Below are 24,685 nucleotides of genomic sequence, written 5' to 3' on the forward strand. Positions count from 1 at the left end.
AACGTCTGGAGGGACATAAGATGTCGAGGCATGGAATGTGCTACCGCCCACATTGTAGTTGAGGATGACACTGGGGAAGGTTGGCAATCTGATCATTGTGGTTGGCAATAACTCCTTGATATAGTCGTTGAGTTGCATGTCACTTGCCTTGGCATATTCAAAGTAAATTTTCATATAGTCCTCCAGGCGCCCGATCTTTTCACGCGTCTCACGCGTGTGCATAACCACAGCGGCCATTCTAGCCTCGGTAACCGATTTGTCTCCTCGCTCCAGACCCTCCTTTGGGTTGTCATCATTGAAACTCATCAACTCGGGGACCTTTTTCATTGTAATACCCTCCTTGGGTTTGATGAAGTCTTCGAATGGTTTCTCAGGAACCTTTTTCTTTTTGCACAACACGGTTATAAGGTTTGGGAATAGTTTGTTACCACAGTTCTTCTTGGCACAGTCATGGATCTGCTCAAAGATGATTTCACCCACATCGATCGTCCTACCATATATGATGGAGTACAACAGTATCAGCCGCTTGACGAGGATAGTGGTGTTGTGGGACGTTGGCATCAGCTTGCCTTTAAGAAAATGGTTCCACAGTTTCACGTGTGGTTTGAGGGCTTGGCGATCTACTCACTTTCTTGTGGGGGCATTCCCTTCGAACTTGGCCCATCCAAAACATAAATCATGTAGAACTCCACTGTACGTTTCTTGATCTGCCTCGGCCACAAATCTCTTATGTTGGTCATCCACTTTCCCCAACTTAAAGTATTTGTTAAGTGTAGAAGGGGAAAAGTGAATGAGTTTTCCTCGAACATATACCGTGTGGTTAGAGGTGTCCGTGAGGTGGGCATAGAACTCCCTCACCATTGCTGGTGCTATGGCATTAGGATTATGAGCAAACTTCTCCCAGTTATGCTTCTTTATGACGTCCATCACCTCAAAGCCAAACTACTCTTCTCCCTCGGTTGGAAAAATGAATCCATCTTCCAAATAGACTTGGCGTTGTATAATGATTTTGAAGCGTGCCTCTGCTTCGACTATTTGGAAACGTTCAAAACTCTGTCTGGGGGCTGGGGCCGGTCTCGATCTCACCATTTTTCTTGGCTGATTTTAATTGTGGCGATGGGGAGGTATTTTGAGAGAAATAAAAGAAATTTTTTAGTTTGTAAAGAAAGAAGGAAACACGATGAAGAAGAATAATAGTGGGTAGTTTTTCTTGGAAAGTGATGGGTGGTTTCTAGGCATTTTGGTCTTTACACTGTGGCGAAAAGATTTCTCATTAAATGAGAAATATTTGATAAGACATAAAGGGTAAGAAATGACTTCTTTCGCTCTTTATTCTGCCGCCAAATCACATACCCTAGTGCTTTTTCTTTTTTCTTCATGCATGCTTCAACTCCCCATGCTGCCACGTGTTCCTTGCTCGCCTATAATATGAAAGAAGAAAATAATAAAATAAAATGGATTAAAGCATAAAATAACTTAACTTATTTATGTACAGAATTCAGATTTTCGTTGCCTAGGCAACTAATATTTGCTCAATTAAGAAAAGCAAACTCTTGGGCATCATGTGCCAACGATGTCGGTTTTTTGCGCATGACTGGGGCTCCTTTTGTACTCCTTGATTCTCTTCCCGTTCACTTTGAAGATGGAACCATCATTTTGGTTCTGAATTTCAATTGCTCCATTGTCATGGACTTGGTGTACGATGAATGGTCATGACCATCATGATTTTACCATGCCTGGGAATAACTTAACCCGTGAATTGTAGAGAAGTACTTGTTATCTAGAATAAATTACCTCGGCAATATTTTTCTGTCATGCCATCATTTTTTTTCTCCTTGTAAAGGTGGGCATTCTCGTATTCATGTGCTCTAAATTCATCCATCACGTTCAGTTCCAATAGTCTTCTTTCTCCAGCAGGCTTAGCATCCATGTTTATCTTTTTGATGGCCCAATAAGCTTTGTGTTCGAGTTCAATCGGTATATGACATTCATTTCCATAGACTAGCTTGAACGGGGACATTCCCAGTAGTGTCTTGAATGTTGTGCGATAAGCCCATAGTGCTTCATCTAGCTTCGGTGACCAATCTTTTCGACTCGGGTAGACCACTTTTTCGAGGATCTGGTTAATTTCTCGGTTAGATACTTCGGCTTGTCCATTCGTCTGATGGTGATACATCATAGCAATTCTATGTCATACTCCATATCTTTTCAGTGTCTTGGCAATCAATTTATTATCAAAATGTGTCCCTTCATCGCAAATGAGAGCTTATGGTGTTCCAAAGCGGGTGAATATATTTTTGTGCAAAAACTTCAACACCGTCTTGGAATCGTTCTTAGGTGTTGCAATGGCTTCAACCTATTTTGATACGTAATCAACTGCTAAGAGAATGTACATATCTCCGAATGATGTTGGAAAAGGTCCCATGAAATCTATGCCCCATACGTCGAAAAGTTCGATCTCCAGAATGTTTTGCCATGGCATCTCATGCCGTTTCGAGATGTTTCATATACGTTGACATCTATCACATGACTTGTAGAATTCATGCGCGTATTTGAACAGGGTTGGCCAATAAAATCCCGACTGAAGCACTTTTGTTGCTGTTCTCATCCCACCAAAATACACTCCATATGGTGACGAGTAGCATTGGAATAGGATATTTTGCTGCTCTTCTTCTGGATTACACATTTGGATTATTTGGTCTCCGCACTGCTTGAATAGAAATGGTTCATCCCAGTAGTAATGTCGCACATCATGTCAAAATTTATGTTTTCCCTGGCTAGATAAATCAAGAGGAACAATACCACTAACAAGAAAATTAACGATGTCAGCATACCACGATGCAGCCGTGACAAATAATATTTTCTCATCAGGGGAATCCTCTTTAATATATGTGATGTCAGGACAATCAGGTTTGTTATCTAGCCTAATCAAATGGTCTGCCACTTGATTTTCTATACCTTTTCTATCCTTGATCTCTAAATCAAATTCTTGCAGTAATAGTATCCACCGAATTAGTCTAGGCTTTGCATCTTTTTTATTAATCAGATATTTAATAGTTGAGTGATATGTGTGCACAATTACCTTAGTTCCTATTAGATATGGCCTAAACTTATCGAATGCAAATATTACTGCTAAGAGTTCCTTTTCAGTGGTGGTATAGTTCACTTGAGCATCATTAAGTGTTCGGCTTGCATAGTAGATAACATGAAAAATTTTACTTTTTTGTTGCCTTAGCACTGCTCCGACTGTATAGTCACTAGCATTGCACATAAGCTCAAATGGTTTGTTCCGGTCTGGTGGGATAACTATTGGCGCTCCTGAAAGCTTTTTCTTCAAATCTGTGAAGGTATTCAAACAATCATTAGTAAACTCAAATGGATGATTTGTTGAAGCAAAAGATATAAGGGTTTAGAGATTTGAGAAAAGTCTTTAATGAACCACCTATAAAATCCTACATGTCCAAGGAAACTGTGTTCACCTCGCACATTAGTAGGTGGGAAGATTTGCAATTGCATCCACCTTGGCTTTGTCGACTTTGATGCTATGGCATGAAATTTTGTGTCCCAACACTATTCCTTCAGTTACCATAAAATGGCATTTTTCTTAATTCAGTACTAGGTTGGCTTCTTCACAACGTCTCAACACCTTGGATAAATTATCGAGGCATCGGTCAAAGTAATCACCCGAAATGGAGAAGTCGTCCATAAATATTTCCATGCACTCTTCAACCATATCTGAAAAGATTGTCATCATGCATCGTTGGAATATAGCTGGAGCGTTACACAGTCCAAACGGCATTTGCCTAAATGCATAGGTACCATGCGGGCATGTGAACGTTGTTTTCTCTTGGTCTTCGGGTGCTATGGCAATTTGGTTATACCCCGAGTATCCATCGAGGAAGAAATAAAATACCTTTCCCGCTAATCTATCCAACATTTGATCTATGTAAGGGAGGGGAAAATGATCCTTCTTTGTGGTTTTCTTGAGCTTCCTATAATCCATGCATATGCGCCAGCCCGTGACAGTTCTCGTGGTGAGTAACTCATCATGCTCGCTTTTAACCACGATTACACCACCTTTCTTTGGCACGCATTGGACTGGGCTAACCCATGAACTATCAGATATAGGATAAATCACTCCCATATATAGCCATTTTATTATTTCCTTCATGACTACCTTCTTTATGATCGGGTTGAGCCATCTTTGGGGTTCTACCCAGGTGTTGTGGCTATCTTCAAGATTGATTTTGTGCATGCATATGGTTGGATTGATTCCTTTCAAGTCTGTCATCGTCTATCCTATAGCTTTTCTGTGCTATGACAAAACATTCAACAAACTCTTCTCCTGTTCGGAGGTTAGGTTGGCAGAGATTACCACTGGTAAAGTTTCATCAACTCCTAAATAAGCATATTTCAAATGTGATGGTAAAGTCTTAAGCTCCAATTTTGGTGCATGTTGTGAAGATGACTCTTGAGATTTAACTTCATCATAATCTAAAGATTCGAATTTCATACCTGACCTATGAAGAAATCTCAATTGGTCCTTTATATTTCATTCACATCTTGCCTTGGTATCGCTTTCAGGGTGTTCAGTGTGTAGATTTTCGTTGTTGTGACCATGATTGTCAGAACCATCTTCTGAAAATATTTCGTCAGGGCCAAATTGTTTTGCTTCATGTATTTCTGTTGTAGATTCATGGTACAAATTGTTGTACTCATCGAGCCTTAGGAATTCACCTCGTCCCAGGATTGTATTTTCTTCAATCTTATTAATGCATTGGCATTCCTCTGGATTGTATGCGTATTTCATAGAGTTGTATACATTAATCGTGACACTTTGCTTGCCAACTCTCATGGTGAATTTTCCCTTTTCACGGTCTATTAGTATTCTGCCTGTGGCTAAAAATGGGTGTCCCAGAATGATTGGTGTGTTTTCATTAGCTTCCAGAATGATAAAATCCACTGGATATACGAATTTATCTACCTTTACTATTACATCTTCAGTTCTTCCCTCGGGTCGCACATCAGACCGATCAGCCAACTATAGAATGACCGAGGTGGGATGGGAATGATACCCGTCTACTTTCATGAATATCGATTTTGGTATCAAGTTTACACTTGATTCCGAGTCAATGAGAGGTCGTCCGATGAAATCATTACCAATGGAACATGGTATTACAAAGCTGTCAGGGTCTTTTTACTTTGGTGGGAGTTTGCTCACTGCAGAGTAGATTTATGTTGTCGTGGCGACACGTTCTACCTTCCTTTTATTTGTAACAATTTCCTTCAGATACTTGGCATAGGAAGGCATTTTCTCGATGGCTTCGAGTAGGGGCACATTGATACACAAATGGTCAAGAACATCAACGAATTTCTTGGGATGTCATCATCATGTTTCTTCAACCGTTGAGGAAAAGGTGGTAGAGGTCTCACATTGACTACTGACGGTGTAGGGAAATCGCTGGCCTTGACCATGAATTTCTTGTTATCCGGTTGATGCTTTTCTGAGCCTTCACTTATTTCCTTCTCTTCATGTGCTTTCTCTTATTCAGCATTCTCAGATTCCTCATCCTGTTGTGTTACGCCTTGGCGAGAATTGTTCAGTTGTTCTCCCCCAAACTTGTCATCTTGATCAACTTGTTTTTCACTCATTAGCGTAAGTACATTGCATTGATCCTTCCCATGTTTCTTAGTGACTTCAGTATCACTAGGGAGATTTCTGTGTGGGCGAGAATGTAATGTCGTGTCAATCTGTCCCACTTGATTCTCCAATGCTCTAAGAGATGAACTATGGCTTTGCAAAAGTATTGTCTGGCTTTGTAACAAATTTCCTTGATTTTTTATTGTTGCAGAATGTTCGTGCATCAAGGTTTTTGTAGACGCCATAAAATCTTTTGTTGAGGCCATGAATTCCTGCAAGGATAATTCCAAGAAGTTAGTATTGAAATGAGTGTTAGAGGAAGAAGCTATACCTTTGTTGTTTTACCAGGGCTGCTGATGCTGATTCTGAATATGCTGATGGTCATAATTATTTTGTTGTGGCCTGTAATTTTTGGCTTGATTGTTACTGTTCCCTTTATTATTCCACGAAAAATTTGGGTGTTGTCTCCAACCAGGGTTGTACGTGTTCAAATAGGTATTATTGTTGTTTCGATTGTAGTTACCCACAAAATTAGTTGACTCATGGTTTTCAAGACATCCACTCTCATGATGGTTGCCTTGACATTATAGGCACACATTATTGGTCGCCTTGACTTCTCTTACCTCATTAGGATGTTGCAAAATTTTCAACATATTGGTTATGGCAGAAAGTTGGGCTGCTACCGAATCTTTTCTTTCTAATTCATATGCTCTAGAGGTTTTTTGTCGGTTCTCAATCTTCCACTTGGAAATTGATAGTCATTATTTGATATCCTGTCGAGGATGTCAAAAGCTTCCTCGGGTGATTTGTCTAGTAAGGTGCCATTTGTTGAAGCATCTAACATCATTCGAGTTAGTGCGTTGACTCCATTGTAAAACATCACCACTTGTGTCCAATCATGAAATCCCTGATTAACATATTTGCGAAGTAAACTTTTATACCTATCCCAACATTCGTACATTGATTCATCATCGCCTTGGTGAAAACTCGAAATGTCATTCCGAAGCTGTGTATTCATATTGGGCGAATTATATCGGAGTAGGAAACTCTTGCATAAATCTGCCCATGACTCCATTGATCCGGAAGGAACTCCGTTGAGCCAAGCTCTTGCTCTATCACGTAAGGAGTAAGGAAAAAGCTCCAGTTTGAGCACATCTTCATGTACTCCTTGTTGTCTAAATGAATCTCATACTTCAAGGAAAACACGCACATATTGTCTAGCATCTTCATTGGGTGTACCACCAAATTGGTCGATAGAGTTCAACATATTAAACATCACCGGTTTGAGTTCAAAATGAGTGGCTTGTATCTCAGGTGTTACTATGCCAGGATTGAGGTCATCGAGAATTGGGTTCAAATGATCTCGTATCGCTCTTGGTCTTGCAACTTGATCTCCTAAATCTCCCATGTCGTTTTGCATTTGATTCAATTGTTCTCTGGTTCTTTGGTCACGCAACCTTTTTCTGAATGATTTCTTAACTTCGGGGTCGAATGGTTCCAAAGGCTTACCAGCAGATCTCAAGGTCATGCAATAATAAAAACCTATAAAAGAAAATAATAAACTATGTTAGACTAAATAATTATAAAGTGACACAAAGAACTTGTTATGGCTGGAAATTTTGTCAGTTGGCAATCCCCGGCAACGGCGCCAAAAACTTGATCGCTTGTGAATGTTATGCTAAGGCAAGCTAATATATGCAAGTATACACAATCGATGCAAGTAATATAGTAGTGAGTGAGTATCGTCTCCATAGGGAATGGATTAGAAATATCTTTTCACCAAAACTAGAACTAATGCCACAAATTAATCCTACTAAGTATTAAAGCTAAAAACTAATATTAAGGAGCTAAAAATAATGATTCAATGATTTCAGACAAGTGTGGTCGAGACAAAGAAAATATGCAGACAGATAAAACAAAACAAGTATTGGATTAAATATAATGCAAACAACCTCACATATTCAGACGTGTCACAGAGACTGATGCTAAACCATTGTCTCGGCAACAATTATTTTAAGCCCAGAATGAATTATTATGACTCACTAAACTGCCCAACAGGATTACTAGATATTCTTAGCCGGTTGCTATGGCAATACCTCTCGGCGTTAACTATAGACGTTGTCTTAATCTACTCTAGCCTTTATCCCTTTTAGTCGTTTGAAACTCACTCCTTATCTCTAAGGTAGACAAGTTAGAACTTCACCATCCCAGATTCATTCCTTTGCTCATGTTGATCTTTCTTAATTCTCTCGAATTCAAGAATCACTTTCTAGACAAAAGGCTATCTCTCGATGCTCTTACAGTGTTAATGCAAAATATTTAAACTATGAGCAAAACAGTCATAAGCAAACATAATTCATCATTCATAAACATAAAATATTGTTCAGGCAAAACAAAGTTTAACACCAAGTAAAGCATTCATGGTGTTATCAAAGATCATCTAAGATTAAACCGTTTAATACAACCCCAAATAAAATAAGAGTTTAATAACAAAGGAAGAACGACTCCCAAAACCGGGGGCTCTGTCACGACAATCCTGATGAGCACCATGCCTGCCTTGGTGATCACCCTCTCTCGAGGCCTGATCACCACTCTGCTATTGTCTAGTTATAGAGGACACCAAGGAAGACTGGGGGTAGACGGAGGGAAAGCACTGCAGTTGCTTGCTCACACCTAAGGTAAAGCTCTTCTTTATTCTTCTTTTCCTTTTTTTCTTTTTACGGCTACGGCTGGTAATTATAAGGAGAATCTCCTAGGGCTTTGCATGATTTTGGAGTTTCCTTAATTAGCCATTATTAATTTCCCAAACTTAAAAAGGAAAGGCGGATGGCGGTTGTCAGGATATTCAAGGCTTGCTTGCACGTGAAGCAGGTCATCCAGCTGGCATGTGACATAGGCGGTTTTGCCACATTTGCTTCAGACTTCTTCAGATAAATCTTGCCTTGGCGAGATAAATCTACTCCTCATATTCTCATGTGCTCCATTGGCCTTTGTAACTTTTCGTTGTCAAGACTGAAATATTATTCCTCTGTAGAATTCCTGCACAAACACAACTCAAACAACCCCTTCTCCTCAGCAACATCAGTTAAGCCAAATAAATCTTGCCTAGGCAAAACTTATCCACCACAACCTATATGTAACCAAATGCAACTAAAAATGCAATGCATACTTTGTTTAGACGAGCAATAACTTAAGTGAAAAGACAAGAATTTAAGTCTTTTTACGGAGTTATCAATTGGATTTTAAGCTTAGTTTATTTTGTTTCCTTATGAGTTTATTTTGGCCTCTAAAACATTATATATTTGGGTTGAAGTATGTTGTCCTCTTTCATTTTTTACCCAATAGGACAAATATTATAATTATTTAGCCTAATGTGGCGCGTTGAAACCTAGTTTGGATCTACGACATTTATTACAGTGAATTTAGAATTCGTCACCTTGATAAGTTCCTCTAAAAATAATTTTTTAATGACCCCAGGTATATGGGCACCATGTGAACTAATATTTTATTATTTCCAATAGAACTCGTCACTTCGCCGTGATAAGTCTTGTTTAAAATTAATTTTTTATTTTTATTGTTACTAAATAATTTGAAAATAAAAAAACTGTCAAACTCATCATGTCGAGGTGACTAGTTTGTTTTGAATTAAAAACTGCCAAACTCGACCGAATATTCATGTGAGGGTGAATGAGATCATATTATATATGGTCAACAACATAGCCAAGTCGAGTTAATGATGGCCTCAAATACCATAAGTCCATCATCATATTTCGAAGGTGCATCTCAAAGTAGAGTGATGTTGTTGCGTGTATAATGTACTATGCTATGTCACGCACAAATGTGTAAGTATACATAATCAAACAAGTAATATAGAAGTGAGTGAGTATCATCTCCACATGGATTGGTGAAACTTAGAGTGAAGCTATAGCAAAAGATTGTCACTAGTAAATTTAAATGGTATAGACAAGTGATTAAGAATGTTATGGAAAAATGGTATGTGTAAGTGTGGAAATATTGCGGTAACCAATAAAAGAATTTTGTGTAAAATAAATGAAGAGTGCTATAAAAAAATAAAATTGAACTTTGGACAATAAAATAAGACTTGACAAGCTCACACAATCAAACTTCTATAGGGATAAATGGTTGCGTTTTCTACGACAAATAATATTATGTGCCTAGAATGGTCTATGCGTTCTATGAGTATGTTGCTCGACATGGTTTACTACTAGTGATCCTAAGCTACCTCTACTAAGGAACCTGATAGAGAAAATGTCACGGCAACACCTCTCAGCGTAAATTGCAGCACAGCCATATCGATTACGTCCTACCCCTTTTAGTCAATGAAACCCTCTCCTTATCTCTAAGATGGATTAGAACCTCACTATCTTGATTTAGTTCCATTGCTTACGCCGATCTAGCCTAACTCTCTCAATATTAAGGATCCATACTTAGAAAATGGATAACTCTTGAAAGCTCTTACAAGACTAAGCAATTAAATATATAAATAATGAGCAAATCAAGCATTTAAACATAAAAACATTCAACCATTCATTAAACACAAAATAAAAAGCATCCAAGCAAACCCAAGCCAAATAAGTTAGTTCATAGCGGGCTTAAGTTTAATCATCATCATCGTTTAGTAAAAACCCACTCAAAATATTGAAATGAAAGAAAAAAAAAAGAAGAAGAAGACTCCCAACGTGAGATGCTGTCGTGACTTAGAACCACTGCCTTGAGCAACTTTAGTAGGCTAGCCTCTCTCAAGGGCCTAACTTGCTACCCTTTGAAGCTTAGCTATGGAGGACACTACGAAAAGGAGGAAAAAGGAAAAAAAATGAAAGTTTTGTGAGTTGTCGCCTCCTTTCCTTGGTTAGGACACCTCTCCCATAAAAACTCTCTTAAATGTAGGGTATCCTTGCTATTTATACTAGAGAATTTCCTAGGGTTTTGGGCCCAAAATTCCCTTTGTACCTTATGATTCATTCTATTCTCGTGAAGAATAAGGCATGTTGGAAAGTGGTCCCAAAAGTGACAACATGACAGGACATTCACGTGTAAATGGACAACATGGCAACAAAATATCTTTGCTCTTTTGTCTTTTTCTGTGCCCAAATTTACTATCTAAAATGTTGTGCCATTTTTCTTTCTTCATCAGCTTCTACAGACCTTCAGATATCCTTATCCAGAATGCTACAACAAGTCATTGCTTCTCCTTTAAATTTTCTCACATGCACAACACCAACAAATAAGACCTTTCCCTTTTAGTAGCATCAGTTTTAGCATTAAAATGCTACAACAAAACATTACCACCACATGCAACTAAATGACTCTAAATGCAATTAAATGCTATGACAATGGCTTTTAGAGTACTAATAACCTAACTAAAAATACACAGAATACAACTTTTTTCGGGGTTATCAGATGTTTATCACATCTCCTCTTTAGACACAAACGAATATGAAGACAAAGACGATCAAGGCGAACGACCTCGACGTACTTGATGAACCCCACGCCATTATTATTCGACGACTCTTCGGTATCGTCAAGAACTAAAAAATATAAATAAATTTTATTATCCATTATATTAGTTTGTAATAATCTTTTTTATTTAATTTTTTTATATTATTTATTTTGTTTCATAACTTTTTAAAAATAAATCCGATGAAATTTGTCACCTCGACGTGATGAGTTTTACTGATTTATTTTTTAAATTTAAAAATTGTTCGTTACACAACGAGTACTTTTGTAAAATTCAAAACAAACTCAACACTTCGAAGTGACAAGTTTGATAGGTTTTTTTTAAAAACAAATTAACTTATTTAGTAAATGTAAAGATAAAATATTAATTTTTAATAAAATTCATCACGTCGAAGTGACAAATTCTATTAAAATAATAAAATATTAGTTCACATGAAACTCACATACCTAGAAGCACTAAAAAGTTATTTTTAAAAGAATTTATCATATCAAATTTACGAGTTCCAAATTCACTATAATAAATACCGTAGATTTTAAAATAAAGTTTTTTTTAATTCTCTACACGTCTTCTCTTCGTCCATTCAAGAGAATAGAATTCAATCTTTCCAAAAAAAATAGAATTAATGTTATCACTTTCTTCCCCCTTGAGTTTTCCGTTGACCAAACATCCAAAGTTTCTTTTTGAAAATCTCTTTAGTCAAATCTTGTGGCTGCTTCCCTCTTGAAATATTTATCTTCAATTCAAAGCCTGAAATTTTTGTTTTCTTTATATAAAAGGAACCCTAATTTTTTTAATTTTAATTTTCGCAATCAAAATGTCAACAGCAGCCGCGACACCGACAATTTCTCAGCTGTCTTGTTTCTCCTCAATCAACCGGCGGTTTCAGATCTTTCATCGTTCAACTTTTCTTTCATTTAGTCGCTCAAAGGTAATTATAGTTGTAACCCCCTAGACCCGGCCTATGCGTTTCGACTAAGTCTAGTGGATCACATACATGATTCTTAAAGACATTTTCTGAAACCGTTATTCAATCAATGTAAAATCACATTATAAATATCATGAAATAAATTATACTATCAAAACCCAACTTGTAAATATAATACCAATAAGTAATAAATTAATTTAAAACAGGTCTTCAAAATCAAAATCATGATAAACCAAACAGTAATAGCAAAAGTGTCATCATCATAAAATACAATACTTTAAAATAAGGTCCATGTCACCAAAATAAAGTCAACTTGCAAGATAAAACATTACAATCAAATATACTTCAAGAGATATGTTGATCCTCCAAGTGCTCGAACCGAGATATCTAACCAACAGTATCTGAAAGGGAAAAAACATTTTCGAAAGGTGAGTTAGGCTCAATGTGTCCCAATATTACCTTAAAATCACAATAGGTACATTAAACAAATCATAGTCCAGTAAATCTCATAAATTCATAAAAGAGTTTAACTTTTGAAAATCATAGTTTAAACCCTTTTCTTGTACACCATCAGTAGTTCCAAAAAACTATTTTCCATATAGCTTACTTTAAGCACACAGCAAAAAGAAAGCCAACCTAAGGATAAGCTTTAGAGCTTGTATCCTTAGGCCCGTAAGTCCAAGTCCATATAGCTTACCCTAAGCACACAGCAAGGGAAGCCAACCTAATGTATCTTGGGGCACCAAGAGTCACATTAGGCCCATTCTGTTTATTAGCTTGATCAGAGCTATACTATTGTAATTCAATCCAAAAGTTCAATTGCACCGTGACACAAATTTCATAAATCATCACATTAAATTGGTGCATCAATAAAACAGTAACCAAAGAACTCAATGTACCTCATATTAAAACCAATAAAACAGTTCAGTAATAATTAGGGAACACACCTCGATAATAGGTTCAAATAGTAGATCTACTGATTGCTGGTTTCACCACGCTCTGCTACAGTTTTCGAACCTATTTTATAATAACACTATATTACTTATGGGTAACATAAATAAATCTCTAAAATCATAAAATTTACGGGTCTTACGGGTGAATATTGGAACACGTGGTTTAATTGATCTAGAAGAGTTGGGTCGAGCTGTCGAACGATCCGGAGAATCTCTTGTACCTTCAAACAATAATAATTTATCAGCCTCAAATCTTACTTAATTGTTCAAAGCTAAAATTCTTAAGTATATAAGCATTTTTAGGGTTTGACTATCGATTTGGAGGATTTTCGGGATTAAAATTGGCCAAACGGATTGCGGAATTGGAATCAGGACGTCGAAAAACATAAAGTATGACTTTTTGAAAATTTAAATTCTTGGTCAAAGTCAAAGTCAACCATTTTGACTGTCGATTTGGAGGTCTTCGGGTTCGAATTTGGTAAAACGGACAGCGGAAACGGATTTCGCACGTCGAAAACTATCAGAATAGGTATACTCGGAAAAGATTTACGGTCGTTTAAGGGTCGGTCAAAGCCATTTAAGGTTCTGGTCAAATAAGGTCACCGGTCAACGGTCGGGTCGGGTCGGGTCAACGATCGGGTCGGGTCGGTCGGGTCGGGTCAGACCGGTTCAAAGCCAGTTAAACTGGTTTTCCAGCTGCTCACTCTCCCTGCGGCGGCGCGTGTGGCGCGTGAGGCCTCCTCCGGGGGTCTAAAAATTACGGAAAAATTTTCAAAAATTATTTTGAGCGATTTCGAGATACTTACAACAATCGGTTCAAATTTTTGAACGGCGGAGAGCTCGAATTTCAACTCGCCCGATTCTTTGACTGCTCCACCTCCTCGCGCGCCGCCATCGAAGGCGAACAAGGTTGACACCGGCAGACTCGCAACGACACAAGGAACACGATGGTGCAGGAGGTGTCGTAAACAGAGCAACGATCGGCGGTGAATTTAAGATTTTCTCGACGATAGAGCTAACAAAAACGTCGAGACTTTGACTGTAAATTCCCGACGTTTGGCAGTGATTCGCTTCAATTAAATTGAAGGATTTGTTCCTGACTCGATAACAAACACGATGGTGATTTCAAAACGACGATCAGAATTTGGATGGCATCGGGATCTAAGTCGGAAACCGGTGAAGGGGGAAGGGAATTTGGGAGTGTGGTTTTTTGTTTTTGAAACAGAAACCACACGTATATATCATATAACCCCGAACTTACCTAACTTTTTTTGGGTAAATTCAGGGTTTAGTCCCTAAATTTTCTTTAACTCTAAAACAAGCTCCAAGTTTTAAAATCTTTCAATTTAGTCCCCAAATTTTTGCCAATTTTCACGATTAGCCTCCAATTTCAATTAAATACTATTTTGTAAATATTCGGGTTGTTACAATTCTCCCCCTCTACAAGAAATTTCATCCTCGAAATTTACCTTATAAGAATAGTTGAGGAAACTGAGCCTCCATTGACTTCAATGTCTCCCAAGTAGCTTATGAGGGGCCTCGGTTACTCCATTGAACTTTGACCATTGGAATACGCCTATTCCGAAGAACTCGCTCATCTCTTTCTAAGATCTGGATGGGCTTCTCCTCATATGACAAATCAGGTCTCAGCTCTACCTCATCAACTTGAATGATGTGATCTAGATCTGGACGGTATCGCCTTAACATAGACACATGAAAAACATCATGAATACGAATAAGATGGGAAGGCAACTCAAGCTGATAAGCAACAGGTCCAACTTTCTTCAGAATACGATACGGCCCAATAAATCGCGGACTCAGTTTACCCTTACGTCCAAATCTCAATACTTTCTTCCATGGAGATACCTTGAGAAAAACCTGATCTTCAATGTCAAACTGTTTATCCTTCCTCCTTTGATCTGCATAAGATTTCTACCTATCAAATGCCTCTTTCAGACGGTCACGGATCAATCTGACTGTGTCTTCTGTCTCCCGCACTAACTCAGGTCCCAAAGTCTTCCTATCACGTAACTCAATCCAATAAATCGGGGTACGATACCTACGCCCATAGAGTGCTTCATAGGGTGCCATACGAATGCTGGTCTGGTAACTGTTATTATAAGCGAATTCAGCCAAAGGCAAAAAGTTCTCCCAGCTACCACGAAAATCAATTACACAACCCATAACATATCCTCCAGAATCTGAATTACTCTCTCAGATTGACCATCAGTTTATGGGTGGAAGGAGGTACTATAATCCTAGCGCCTTCCAAAATCTTGAAGTAAATCTCGGATCTCGATCTGAAATGATAGATAACGGAACACCATGCAATCTGACAATCTCTGAAATATACAACCTCGCCAACTTGTCTAACGTATAATTTATCCGTACAGGAATGAAGTGAGCTGACTGTGTAAGTCTGTCAACAATCACCCAAATTGAGTTCTTTTTCGAAGGAGTCATAGGTAAACCAGTAACAAAATCCATAGTAATACACTCCCATTTCCATTCAGGAATCTTGATAGGTTGTAACAAACCTGATGGATGTTGATGTTCTGCCTTAACTTGCAGACAAGGCAAACACCTCGCCAAAAAATTCGAGATGTCCTTCTTCATGCCAACCCAATGATACCTCTCTTTCAAATTCCGATACATCTTATCTCCACCGGGGTGCATAGCATATGGACTACTATGAGCCTCAGTAAGGATAGTCTGCCTCAACTCAGCATCATCAGGCACACAATACCGACCTTTGAAGCATAAAACTTCATCCTGATCAAGGGCGTAATCTGAGCTTGTCCCTTGCTCTACTTGCTCAAAGATGGAAAGCAATAAGCTATCAAGGGGCTGCTTAGCTTTGATCTCATCAACCAAGGTCGGCTTAACTTGCAATTCTGCTAACAGAGTGACATCGTCATATAAATTCATCCTGGCCATTAAAGATCTCAACTCTGTTACCGCCTTTCAACTCAAAGCATCTGCTACAATGTTAGCTTTACCAGGGTGATAATCAATCACGCAATCATAGTCCTTTAAAAGCTCTAACCAGCGTCGCTGTCTCAAATTACGCTCCTTCTGGGTCAGAAGATACTTTAAGCTCTTATGATCCGTGAAAATGTAACACTTCTCTCCATAAAGATAGTGTCTCCAAATCTTAAAGGCAAAAATTACTGCTGCCAACTCCAAATCGTGAGTAGGATAATTACACTCATGCGGTCGCAGCTGACGGGATGCATAAGCCACCACCTTACTTTCCTGCATTAGAACACAACCGAGTCCTGAGTGTGACACATCACTATACACTGTAAAATCCTTCCCAGACTCTGGTTGAATCAATACTGGTGCTTGAGTCAATACCGCCTTTAATTTCTCAAAGCTCTCCTGTTGTGCCTCACCCCAGTCAAACGGCACATTCTTCCTTAACAACTTTGTCAAATGAGAAGCAATGATCGAAAATCCCTCAACAAAACGTCAATAATAACCAGCCAAGCCCAAGAAACTACGAATCTTAGAGATATTCTTGGGTCGTTTCCAATTCACAATAGCTTCAATCTTGCTTGGATCGACCTGAATACCTCGCCCTGAAATAATATGCCCCAGAAACGACACTTCTTGAAGCCAAAACTCACACTTGCTTAGTTTGGCATAAAGACGATGCTCTCTCAAAGTTCGCAGAACGATCTTCAAATGCTCGTCATGCTCTGCCTCAGTACGAGAATAGATCAGAATATCATCAATGAAGACCACCACAAATTGATCCAAATATGGTCGGAACACCCGATTCATCAAATCCATGAAAGCTGAAGGAGCATTCGTCAAACCAAAAGGCATCACTAAGAATTCATAATGACCATATCTAGTGCGAATGGCCGTCTTTGCAACATCAGATCCTTTAACTTTCAATTGATAATACCCCGAACGAAGATCAATCTTAGAGAATACAATAGCTCCTCGCAATTGATCAAATAAGTCATCAATCCTGGGTAGTGGATATTTATTCTTGACCGTCATCTTGTTCAATTTTCGATAGTCAATACATAATCTTAGCGACCCATCCTTCTTTTTCACGAACAGAACTGGAGCTCCCCAGGGTGAGGTACTATGTCGGATAAATCCTCGATCGAATAATTCTTGTAATTGGACCTTCAACTCCTTAAGTTCTTTTGGAGCCATGCGATAAGGTGCCATAGAAATAGGTGCAGATCCCGGATAAGTCTAAATCTCGAACTCTACCTCTCTATCAGGAGGTAACCCAGGCAACTCCTCTGGAAAAACATCAGGAAACTCGCTAACTGTACGAATCTCCTTGATCGTGGACAATGCACCTTTGGTGTTCAAAATACAAGCAATGAAAGTCTCATATCCCTTTCGGATCATACGATCAATTTCCATCGCTGAAACTATATTGGAGAGATAGCCGCGACGTTCCCCAATTAACACAACAATCCGACCATCAAAAGTTTTCAGAGTAGCTCTCTTGTACTCGCAATCCAGATTACCTTGTGTTTAGTCAACCAATCCATCCCAAGAATTAGATCAAACTCCTCTAAAGGAAGCTCCATAAGATCAGCGAGAAAAATTTCTCCCTTAACCTCCAGAGGACAACGTCGAAATACTTTATTCGCTAATATCGCCTTTCCAACTGTACTCGTAACCGTAACATTATTTTCAGTGTTCTCGATCGGAATCTGAAGGTTTCGAGATACCGAGCTTGATACATAGGAGTGAGTGGAGCCATTGTCCAGTAATACAAAGTATGGAATGGAATATATAGTAAATGTACCTGTAATAACCTCAGGCTCATCTCTGTCATCCCGACGTCTGGTGGCATAAAACAAAGCTGGTTGTCTAGCCTCAAAAACTGTTGGCCCTCTATTTTGCTGAGGTCGGGCTCTACTGTCTGTCCTGGATGCTAATCCTCGAGTCTTTCTTGACTATGATCTCTAATTAGGGTATGTATTGTAGTCTGAGAACGCACAGGAGTCTGGGTAGAGGTCTGCTTAAACGAAGCTAGCTGAGGACAATCCCTCCAAAAATGACCACTAGATCCACACTGATAGCAAAGACCCATCTTCTTATGACACTCTCCTGTGTGTTGTTTACCACAAAACTCACAGAGGAACCCATGATAATACGACGAGGAACCGCCTCGACTGCCAACTAACGGTGAGGATACTGCAGGCCTGAAACGTGTATTGCTTCTCTGAGGGACTGAAGTACGACTTCTTTTCCCGGACTGTGCTGATGACTCCATCGGGCCTAAAAATTTCTTAGATCGTTCCTGTTCAACACGCTCTCTACCAGAAGCTAAAACCTCCACCTCTTCAGCATCTTTGGCTCTGCCCACCAGCACATCAAATATCTCATCCTGATGGGTTACAACTTGCCTACGCAGCTCGTATCTGAGTCCAAGGGCAAACTTACGACATCGATCTCTCTCAGTAGGTACCATACTGAATCCATACTTCAGCAACTTCAAGAACTCGATCTCATACTCAGAAACAGTCATGTCTCCCTATACCAGGTCTTGAAACTGCTGACGTCTCTGAGCTAAGTAGCGCTCTCCCAGAAAACGGCTCCGAAAGCGATCCTTAAAGAAATTCCAGGTCAAACGATCGGTAGGAACACTACTGGTCACTGACTCCCACCAAGTGTAGGCATTGCCATCTAACATCGCCACAGCACCCTGATATCTCTTAGTTGAGTCCAAACCCAACGATATGAGGCAGATTTGTTGGGGTCGTAGGAGCAGGATCACCTATCGGAGGTGGGGGATCTACCCGTATCTCATCGATCGGATCTGTAAATCTAGCCACTCGACCTCGTCCATGGCTAGTTCGACGACCACGTCTAGCACTCATTTTGATGGATCTCAAGTTTACTACAGAAGATAAAACTTAGGGCTAGATAAGCACTTGGAGTCTCGAACACAATTTAAAAATCTTAATAATTTTGTGACATGGCCTTTGTAACTTGTTTTGTAAAATATTTCAAAACCGTATTTTCAATATGGACTTATACACAGTCCGAGGGTTAAAAACCAAAAGCTCTGATACCAATAAATGTAACCCCCTAGACCCAGCTTATGCGTTTCGACTAAGTCTAGTGGATCACATACATGATTCTTAAAGACATTTTCTGAAACCGTTATTCAATCAATGTAAAATCACATTATAAATATCATGAAATAAATTATACTATCAAAACCCAACTTGTAAATATAATACCAATAAGTAATAAATTAATTTAAAACATGTCTTCAAAATCAAAATCATGATAAACCAAACAGTAATAGCAAAAGTGTCATCATCATAAAATATAATACTTTAAAATAAGGTCCATGTCACCAAAATAAAGTCAACTTGCAAGATAAAACATTACAATCAGATATACTTCAAGAGATATGTTAATCCTCCAAGTGCTCGAACCGAGATATCTAACCAACAGTATCTGAAAGGGAAAAAAACATTTTCGAAAGGTGAGCTACGCTCAGTGTGTCCCAATATTACCTTAAAATCACAATAGGTACATTAAACAAATCATAGTCCAGTAAATCTCATAAATTCATAAAAGAGTTTAACTTTGAAAATCATAGTTTAAACCCTTTTCTTGTACACCATCAGTAGTTCCAAAAAACTATTTTCCATATAGCTTACTTTAAGCACACAGCAAAAAGAAAGCCAACCTAAGGATAAGCTTTAGAGCTTGTATCCTTAGGCCCGTAAGTCCAAGTCCATATAGCTTACCCTAAGCACACAGCAAGGGAAGCCAACCTAATGTATCTTGGGACCCCAAGAGTCACATTAGGCCCATTCTGTTTATTAGCTTGATTAGAGCTATACTATTGTAATTCAATCCAAAAGTTCAATTGCACCGTGACACAAATTCCATAAATCATCACATTAAATTGGTGCATCAATAAAACAGTAACCAAAGAACTCAGTGTACCTCATATTAAAACCAATAAAACAGTTCAATAATAATTAGGGAACACACCTCGATAATAGGTTCAAATAGTAGATCTACTGATTGATGGTTTCACCATGCTCTGCTACAGTTTTCGAACCTATTTTATAATAACACTATATTACTTATGGGTAACATAAATAAATCTCTAAAATCATAAAATTTACTGGTCTTATGGGTGAATATTAGAACACGTGGTTTAACTGATCTAGAAGAACTGGGTCGAGCTGTCGAACGATCCGGAGAATCTCTTGTACCTTCAAACAATAATAATTTATCAGCCCCAAATCTTACTTAATTGTTCAAAGCTAAAATTCTTAAGTATATAAGCATTTTTAGGGTTTGACTATCAATTTGGAGGACTTTCAGGTTTGAATTTGGCCAAACGGATTGCGGAATCGGAATCAGGACGTCGAAAAACATAAAGTATGACTTTTCGAAAATTTAAATTCTTGGTTAAAGTCAAAGTCAACCACTTTAACCGTCGATTTGGAGGTCTTCGGGTTCGAATTTGGTGAAACGGACAGCGGAAATAGATTTGGCACGTCGAAAACTATCAGAATAGGTATACCCGGAAAAGATTTACGGTCGTTTAAGAGTCGGTCAAAGCCATTTAAGGTTCTGGTCAAATAAGGTCAATGGTCAATGGTCGGGTCGAGTCGAGTTGGGTCAACGGTCGGGTCGGGTCGGGTCGGGTCAGACCGGTTCAGACCGGTCAAACCGATCAAAACCGGTCAAACCAGTTTTCCAGCTGCTCACTCTCCCTACGGCGGCGTGTGTGGCGCGTGAGGCCTCTTCCGGGGGTCTAAAAATTACGGAAAAATTTTCAAAAATTATTTTGAGCGATTTCGAGATACTTACAACGATCGGTTCAAATTTTGAACGGTGGAGAGCTCGAATTTCAACTCGGCCGAATCTTTGACTGCTCCACCTCCTCACGCGCCGCCATCGACAGCGAACAAGGTTGACACCGGCAAACTCGCAACGACACAAGGAACACGATGGTGCAGGAGGTGTCGTAAACAGAGCAACGATCGTCGGTGAATTTAAGATTTTCCCGGCGATAGAGCTAACAAAATCGTCGAGACTTTGACTGTAAATTCCCGACGTTTGGCAGCGATTCGCTTCAATTAAATTGAAGGATTTGTTCCTGACTCGATAACGAACGCGATGGTGATTTCAAAACGACAATCGGAATTCGGACGGCGTTGGGATCTAAGTCGGAAACCGGCGAAGGGGAAGGGAATTTGGGAGTGTGGTTTTCTGTTTTTGAAACAGAAACCACACGTATATATCATATAACCCCAAACTTACCTAATTTTTGGGTAAATTTAGGGCTTAGTCCTTGAATTTTCTTTAACTCTAAAACAAGCTCCAAGTTTTAAAATCTTTCAATTTAGTCCCCAAATTTTTGCCAATTTTTACAATTAACCTCCAATTTCAATTAAATACTATTTTGTAAATATTCGGGTTGTTACAATAGTTTTCATATAAATAAATTTACTTGAAATGCACGGGTGATATGGAATTGCTTAACATGTTGATCATTGCTTTGTTTACATGTTCCATTTTTCATATTTATATTAAAAATAAGCAAAAAACTTGAAATATGATCCCTTTCGCTGTTTTTGTAGGGTTTTAATCCTCATAAGTCATCAATCTGTTTTACATTATGGTTAATTATTCTAGATTCCCTACTTTTGTTGCGTTTACCGCCCAACGTTTTCTTTTGAAGTCTCGGTTAAGGAATTAAAGTTTTAAACGTTTCTTTTCCGTTATATTTGGGTTGATTCTCAGACCTTCACTGGAGTTTTTAAACTAAGCAAAAAGCAACATTATTTGGTTTTTTCTTAAATTTAAAGGCTTCGTCTTCTTTACACTTGAAGCCTTAAAACCATTTCGCTGGAGTTTTAAGTAATTTTCCTTGAGTTTAAGGCTTCAAGTTTTGCTTGCAATACGCTCCACTGGAATAATAGTTATTTTATCCTACAGTTGGGCAATCAATTATCTCGAGTGGCATGAAAAATAATTAATACTCAAATCGTAGTGAAAATGTTTAGTTTTATGAAATAATTATGTTTAAATAAGTATTCCGATGTTCTAATTCTATATGTAAAAAAGTATTTGTAGAATTAGTTTTATTCTATTTTAACTATTTTCTTCAGCGTAATTAAATCTAATTTTCACTTTCAGCCTTTATTTTGGTTTTTTTTTGTTGTTGCAAATTTTAGGAAGTAAAAAATAAATTGATAATACAAGTGGAAAAGAAACAGCTAAATGAGGGCTTATTCTTTTTTGATTTCCTTCTGTTTTCATGCTTTGCTATTGGATTAACTATTACTTTTAAATGTTTTAGGGAATGTTATAACAATTATTCCTTCTGCTCATATGTTAAATCATAAAAATGTAGAAAATAATTGAATTTGATGTGTTAATATTTCATTCTCAATATCTTAATATGGGCGTGTCTTTGTAACCATCAAAGCAATTAGTTATTGTGTTGGAAAAGATGCTGACTGCTTCAAATTTCCAGTCATTTGTTGTTATGAGTGTTGATGGGCAAGGTGCTGAAACTGCTAGCTCTCAACTTAAAACTACACCAAGTTATGTTGCTGGAGAATCAAAACCAGCAGAAGTGACTAAGTCATATCCAAATCCAGAAGAGCATGTTCCTGAAAATACAAGTAACCTAGGAGTGGAAAATGATATCATCCAACCGAAAAGGGCTGCAAAAATCCATGATTTCTGTTTTGGAATTCCTTATGGTGAGCGTGCAGTACAAGATTTAGTTGATGCTCTTTTGGTGATAATTGTTGAAATGATTATTAAATATGGTTTGCATTGCTTGAAAAATTACTTGGCTGATCATCTATTTCCTTGAAATGCTTTCTCACATTTATCCTTTTCTATTTTAAGTCTTCTTTTCTACCAGTCCAGGTTTATGTATTATTTGTGCTCGTTACAATATCAATTTATTTAGACTCTGTAATCCTCAGGTTAATCGTTTCTCAAAGTGGGTTGCAAATTTTGGTGTATTTTTTCCAATGCTTGATATTTATAACATATTTGCTTTGTCATTAAATAAAATTTTTGTTCTTCTATGAATTAATAAAATAACACATTCAATTTCGCTTTTGAAAACTTGTTTTACACAATTATAGGTGGTCTTGTTCTAAGCGGGGGGCTTGTTGGTTTTATATTTTCGAGGAATCCTGCCACTTTACTCTTTGGAGGTGCTGTGCTAGCCCTTAGCACTTTCAGTTTGAAAATTTGGAGGGAAGGAAAATCAAGTTTCCCATTCATACTTGGACAAGCAGGTATTTTAACTTTTTTTATGCATCGAGGCATTCTTTGAAAGCAATTTATGGAAAAATTGCCTTTTTTGTGTTCACATTTTACAGTCCGGTTCTGTTTCTTATAAGAAATGTTTGCTTTGTACTCTTATTTATTTATTTATGGTTTATTTGTTTTATAAGGAAAAACTTTTGTACCTACATACATGAGAAGCCATTTAGTACAACGATATAGCTTGATGGATAAGGATGCAACAGTCCCCTTTTGATTAGTATTTTAGTTAGAGAGCCAAACATCCAATGAATAAAAGTTTCATTTGTTTGTTATAGAATACACTTGAACTAAAGTTTATCTATGTTCAACTGGTAGAACATGTTTTGTTGAAGTTAAAATATTTTAACAAAAGATGGTCTAACATACGGGCACATATTTGCATTAGATACTCATGCATGAGTTCATATAACATAGACATGTATTACCAAGCATCTTCAGATCAGTACAGAGTAAACATAAATTACGATTTGACATTATCATTTAAGCTTTATGGTTGAAGACCATCGGATCATTATTTACATGAGGTGAGAACACATCATCTCAGTTTGCATAAAATTTGAGATTGCCATGATTAGAATGCAGAAAGGGACTGAACATCCTCAGTTAAGTGAATGATAAATGATATTATTAGCCCAAATTTTGTATATGTTGCAATACAAGAAGAGTGGAATTGGATTTGGTGAAATGTTGACTTATAGCATGATATTGTAGAGTTGGCTGCAAGAAAGTTTTAGAATGTACAATTGGTAACTACAGATACAAGATACAACATTAAGGTATATGTAGTATTTTATAGCCATCTTGTTTTCTCTTTCCTTGGTTGAGTTAATAACGATCGAAAAATAACTTATAATCCTTGCCATCTATGTCTAATAATTAATAAATAAAATTGAAATAATAAAATAGTATAAAATAGCTCATGTATCTTTCTGATTGGCCTGGAAAACTCAACTCCAGTGAGAAAATTTTCACCGCTTGAGCATAAATTTCTGGATCATTCTCTCCAGCTGAGAAGTACTTCCTTTTGCTGGTTTACCCAACCATTTCACCAAAAATCTCATATACTGGTTACCCCTTCAGAACCTAGCTTCTTTAACTTCTAATACAACTTCAGCAACTTCTGTTTTACCCTTAGTATTGTGCTGCACCTGATCTGAAATTTCAGCAACCTCCCCTTCAAAACCCATAAAAGGATTTAAGTAAAAAATGTTGGAAACTGGACTCATGTAAAATTTGATGGCTAAATCACATACGCATAAGCCTATTTTCTTCAACACCAAACACTAGACTTGGCAAATTTGACCCGTATCCGATTACTTGAACTGATTTACCCGAATCGAGACCCGATATAGGCCTGAATAGGATGACTCGAA

The 24,685-nt window shown here is 37.9% G+C and overlaps 1 protein-coding gene across 2 annotated transcripts; it reads left to right on the forward strand.

Annotated features, from left to right (window-relative positions):
- The first annotated feature begins 11,827 nt into the window (after positions 1 to 11,827).
- On the forward strand, positions 11,828 to 23,334 carry LOC120143202 (protein FATTY ACID EXPORT 1, chloroplastic-like). Of its 2 annotated transcripts, none has more exons than XM_039157589.1 (3): positions 11,828 to 12,048; positions 22,474 to 22,729; positions 23,126 to 23,334. In XM_039157589.1, the coding sequence occupies exons 1-3, from the start codon at positions 11,935 to 11,937 to the stop codon at positions 23,317 to 23,319; spliced, it is 564 nt and encodes a 187-aa protein (XP_039013520.1). In that variant the 5' UTR covers positions 11,828 to 11,934; the 3' UTR covers positions 23,320 to 23,334. The 2 variants fall into 2 exon arrangements, with proteins under 2 accessions (XP_039013520.1, XP_039013521.1); XM_039157590.1 differs by having other exon boundaries at positions 22,498 to 22,729.
- The last annotated feature ends 1,351 nt before the right edge of the window (positions 23,335 to 24,685 follow it).

The sequence above is a fragment of the Hibiscus syriacus genome, unplaced genomic scaffold (assembly GCF_006381635.1).
Source record: "Hibiscus syriacus cultivar Baekdansim isolate YM2019G1 unplaced genomic scaffold, ASM638163v2 tig00110839_pilon, whole genome shotgun sequence".
Taxonomy (NCBI): Eukaryota; Viridiplantae; Streptophyta; class Magnoliopsida; order Malvales; family Malvaceae; genus Hibiscus; species Hibiscus syriacus.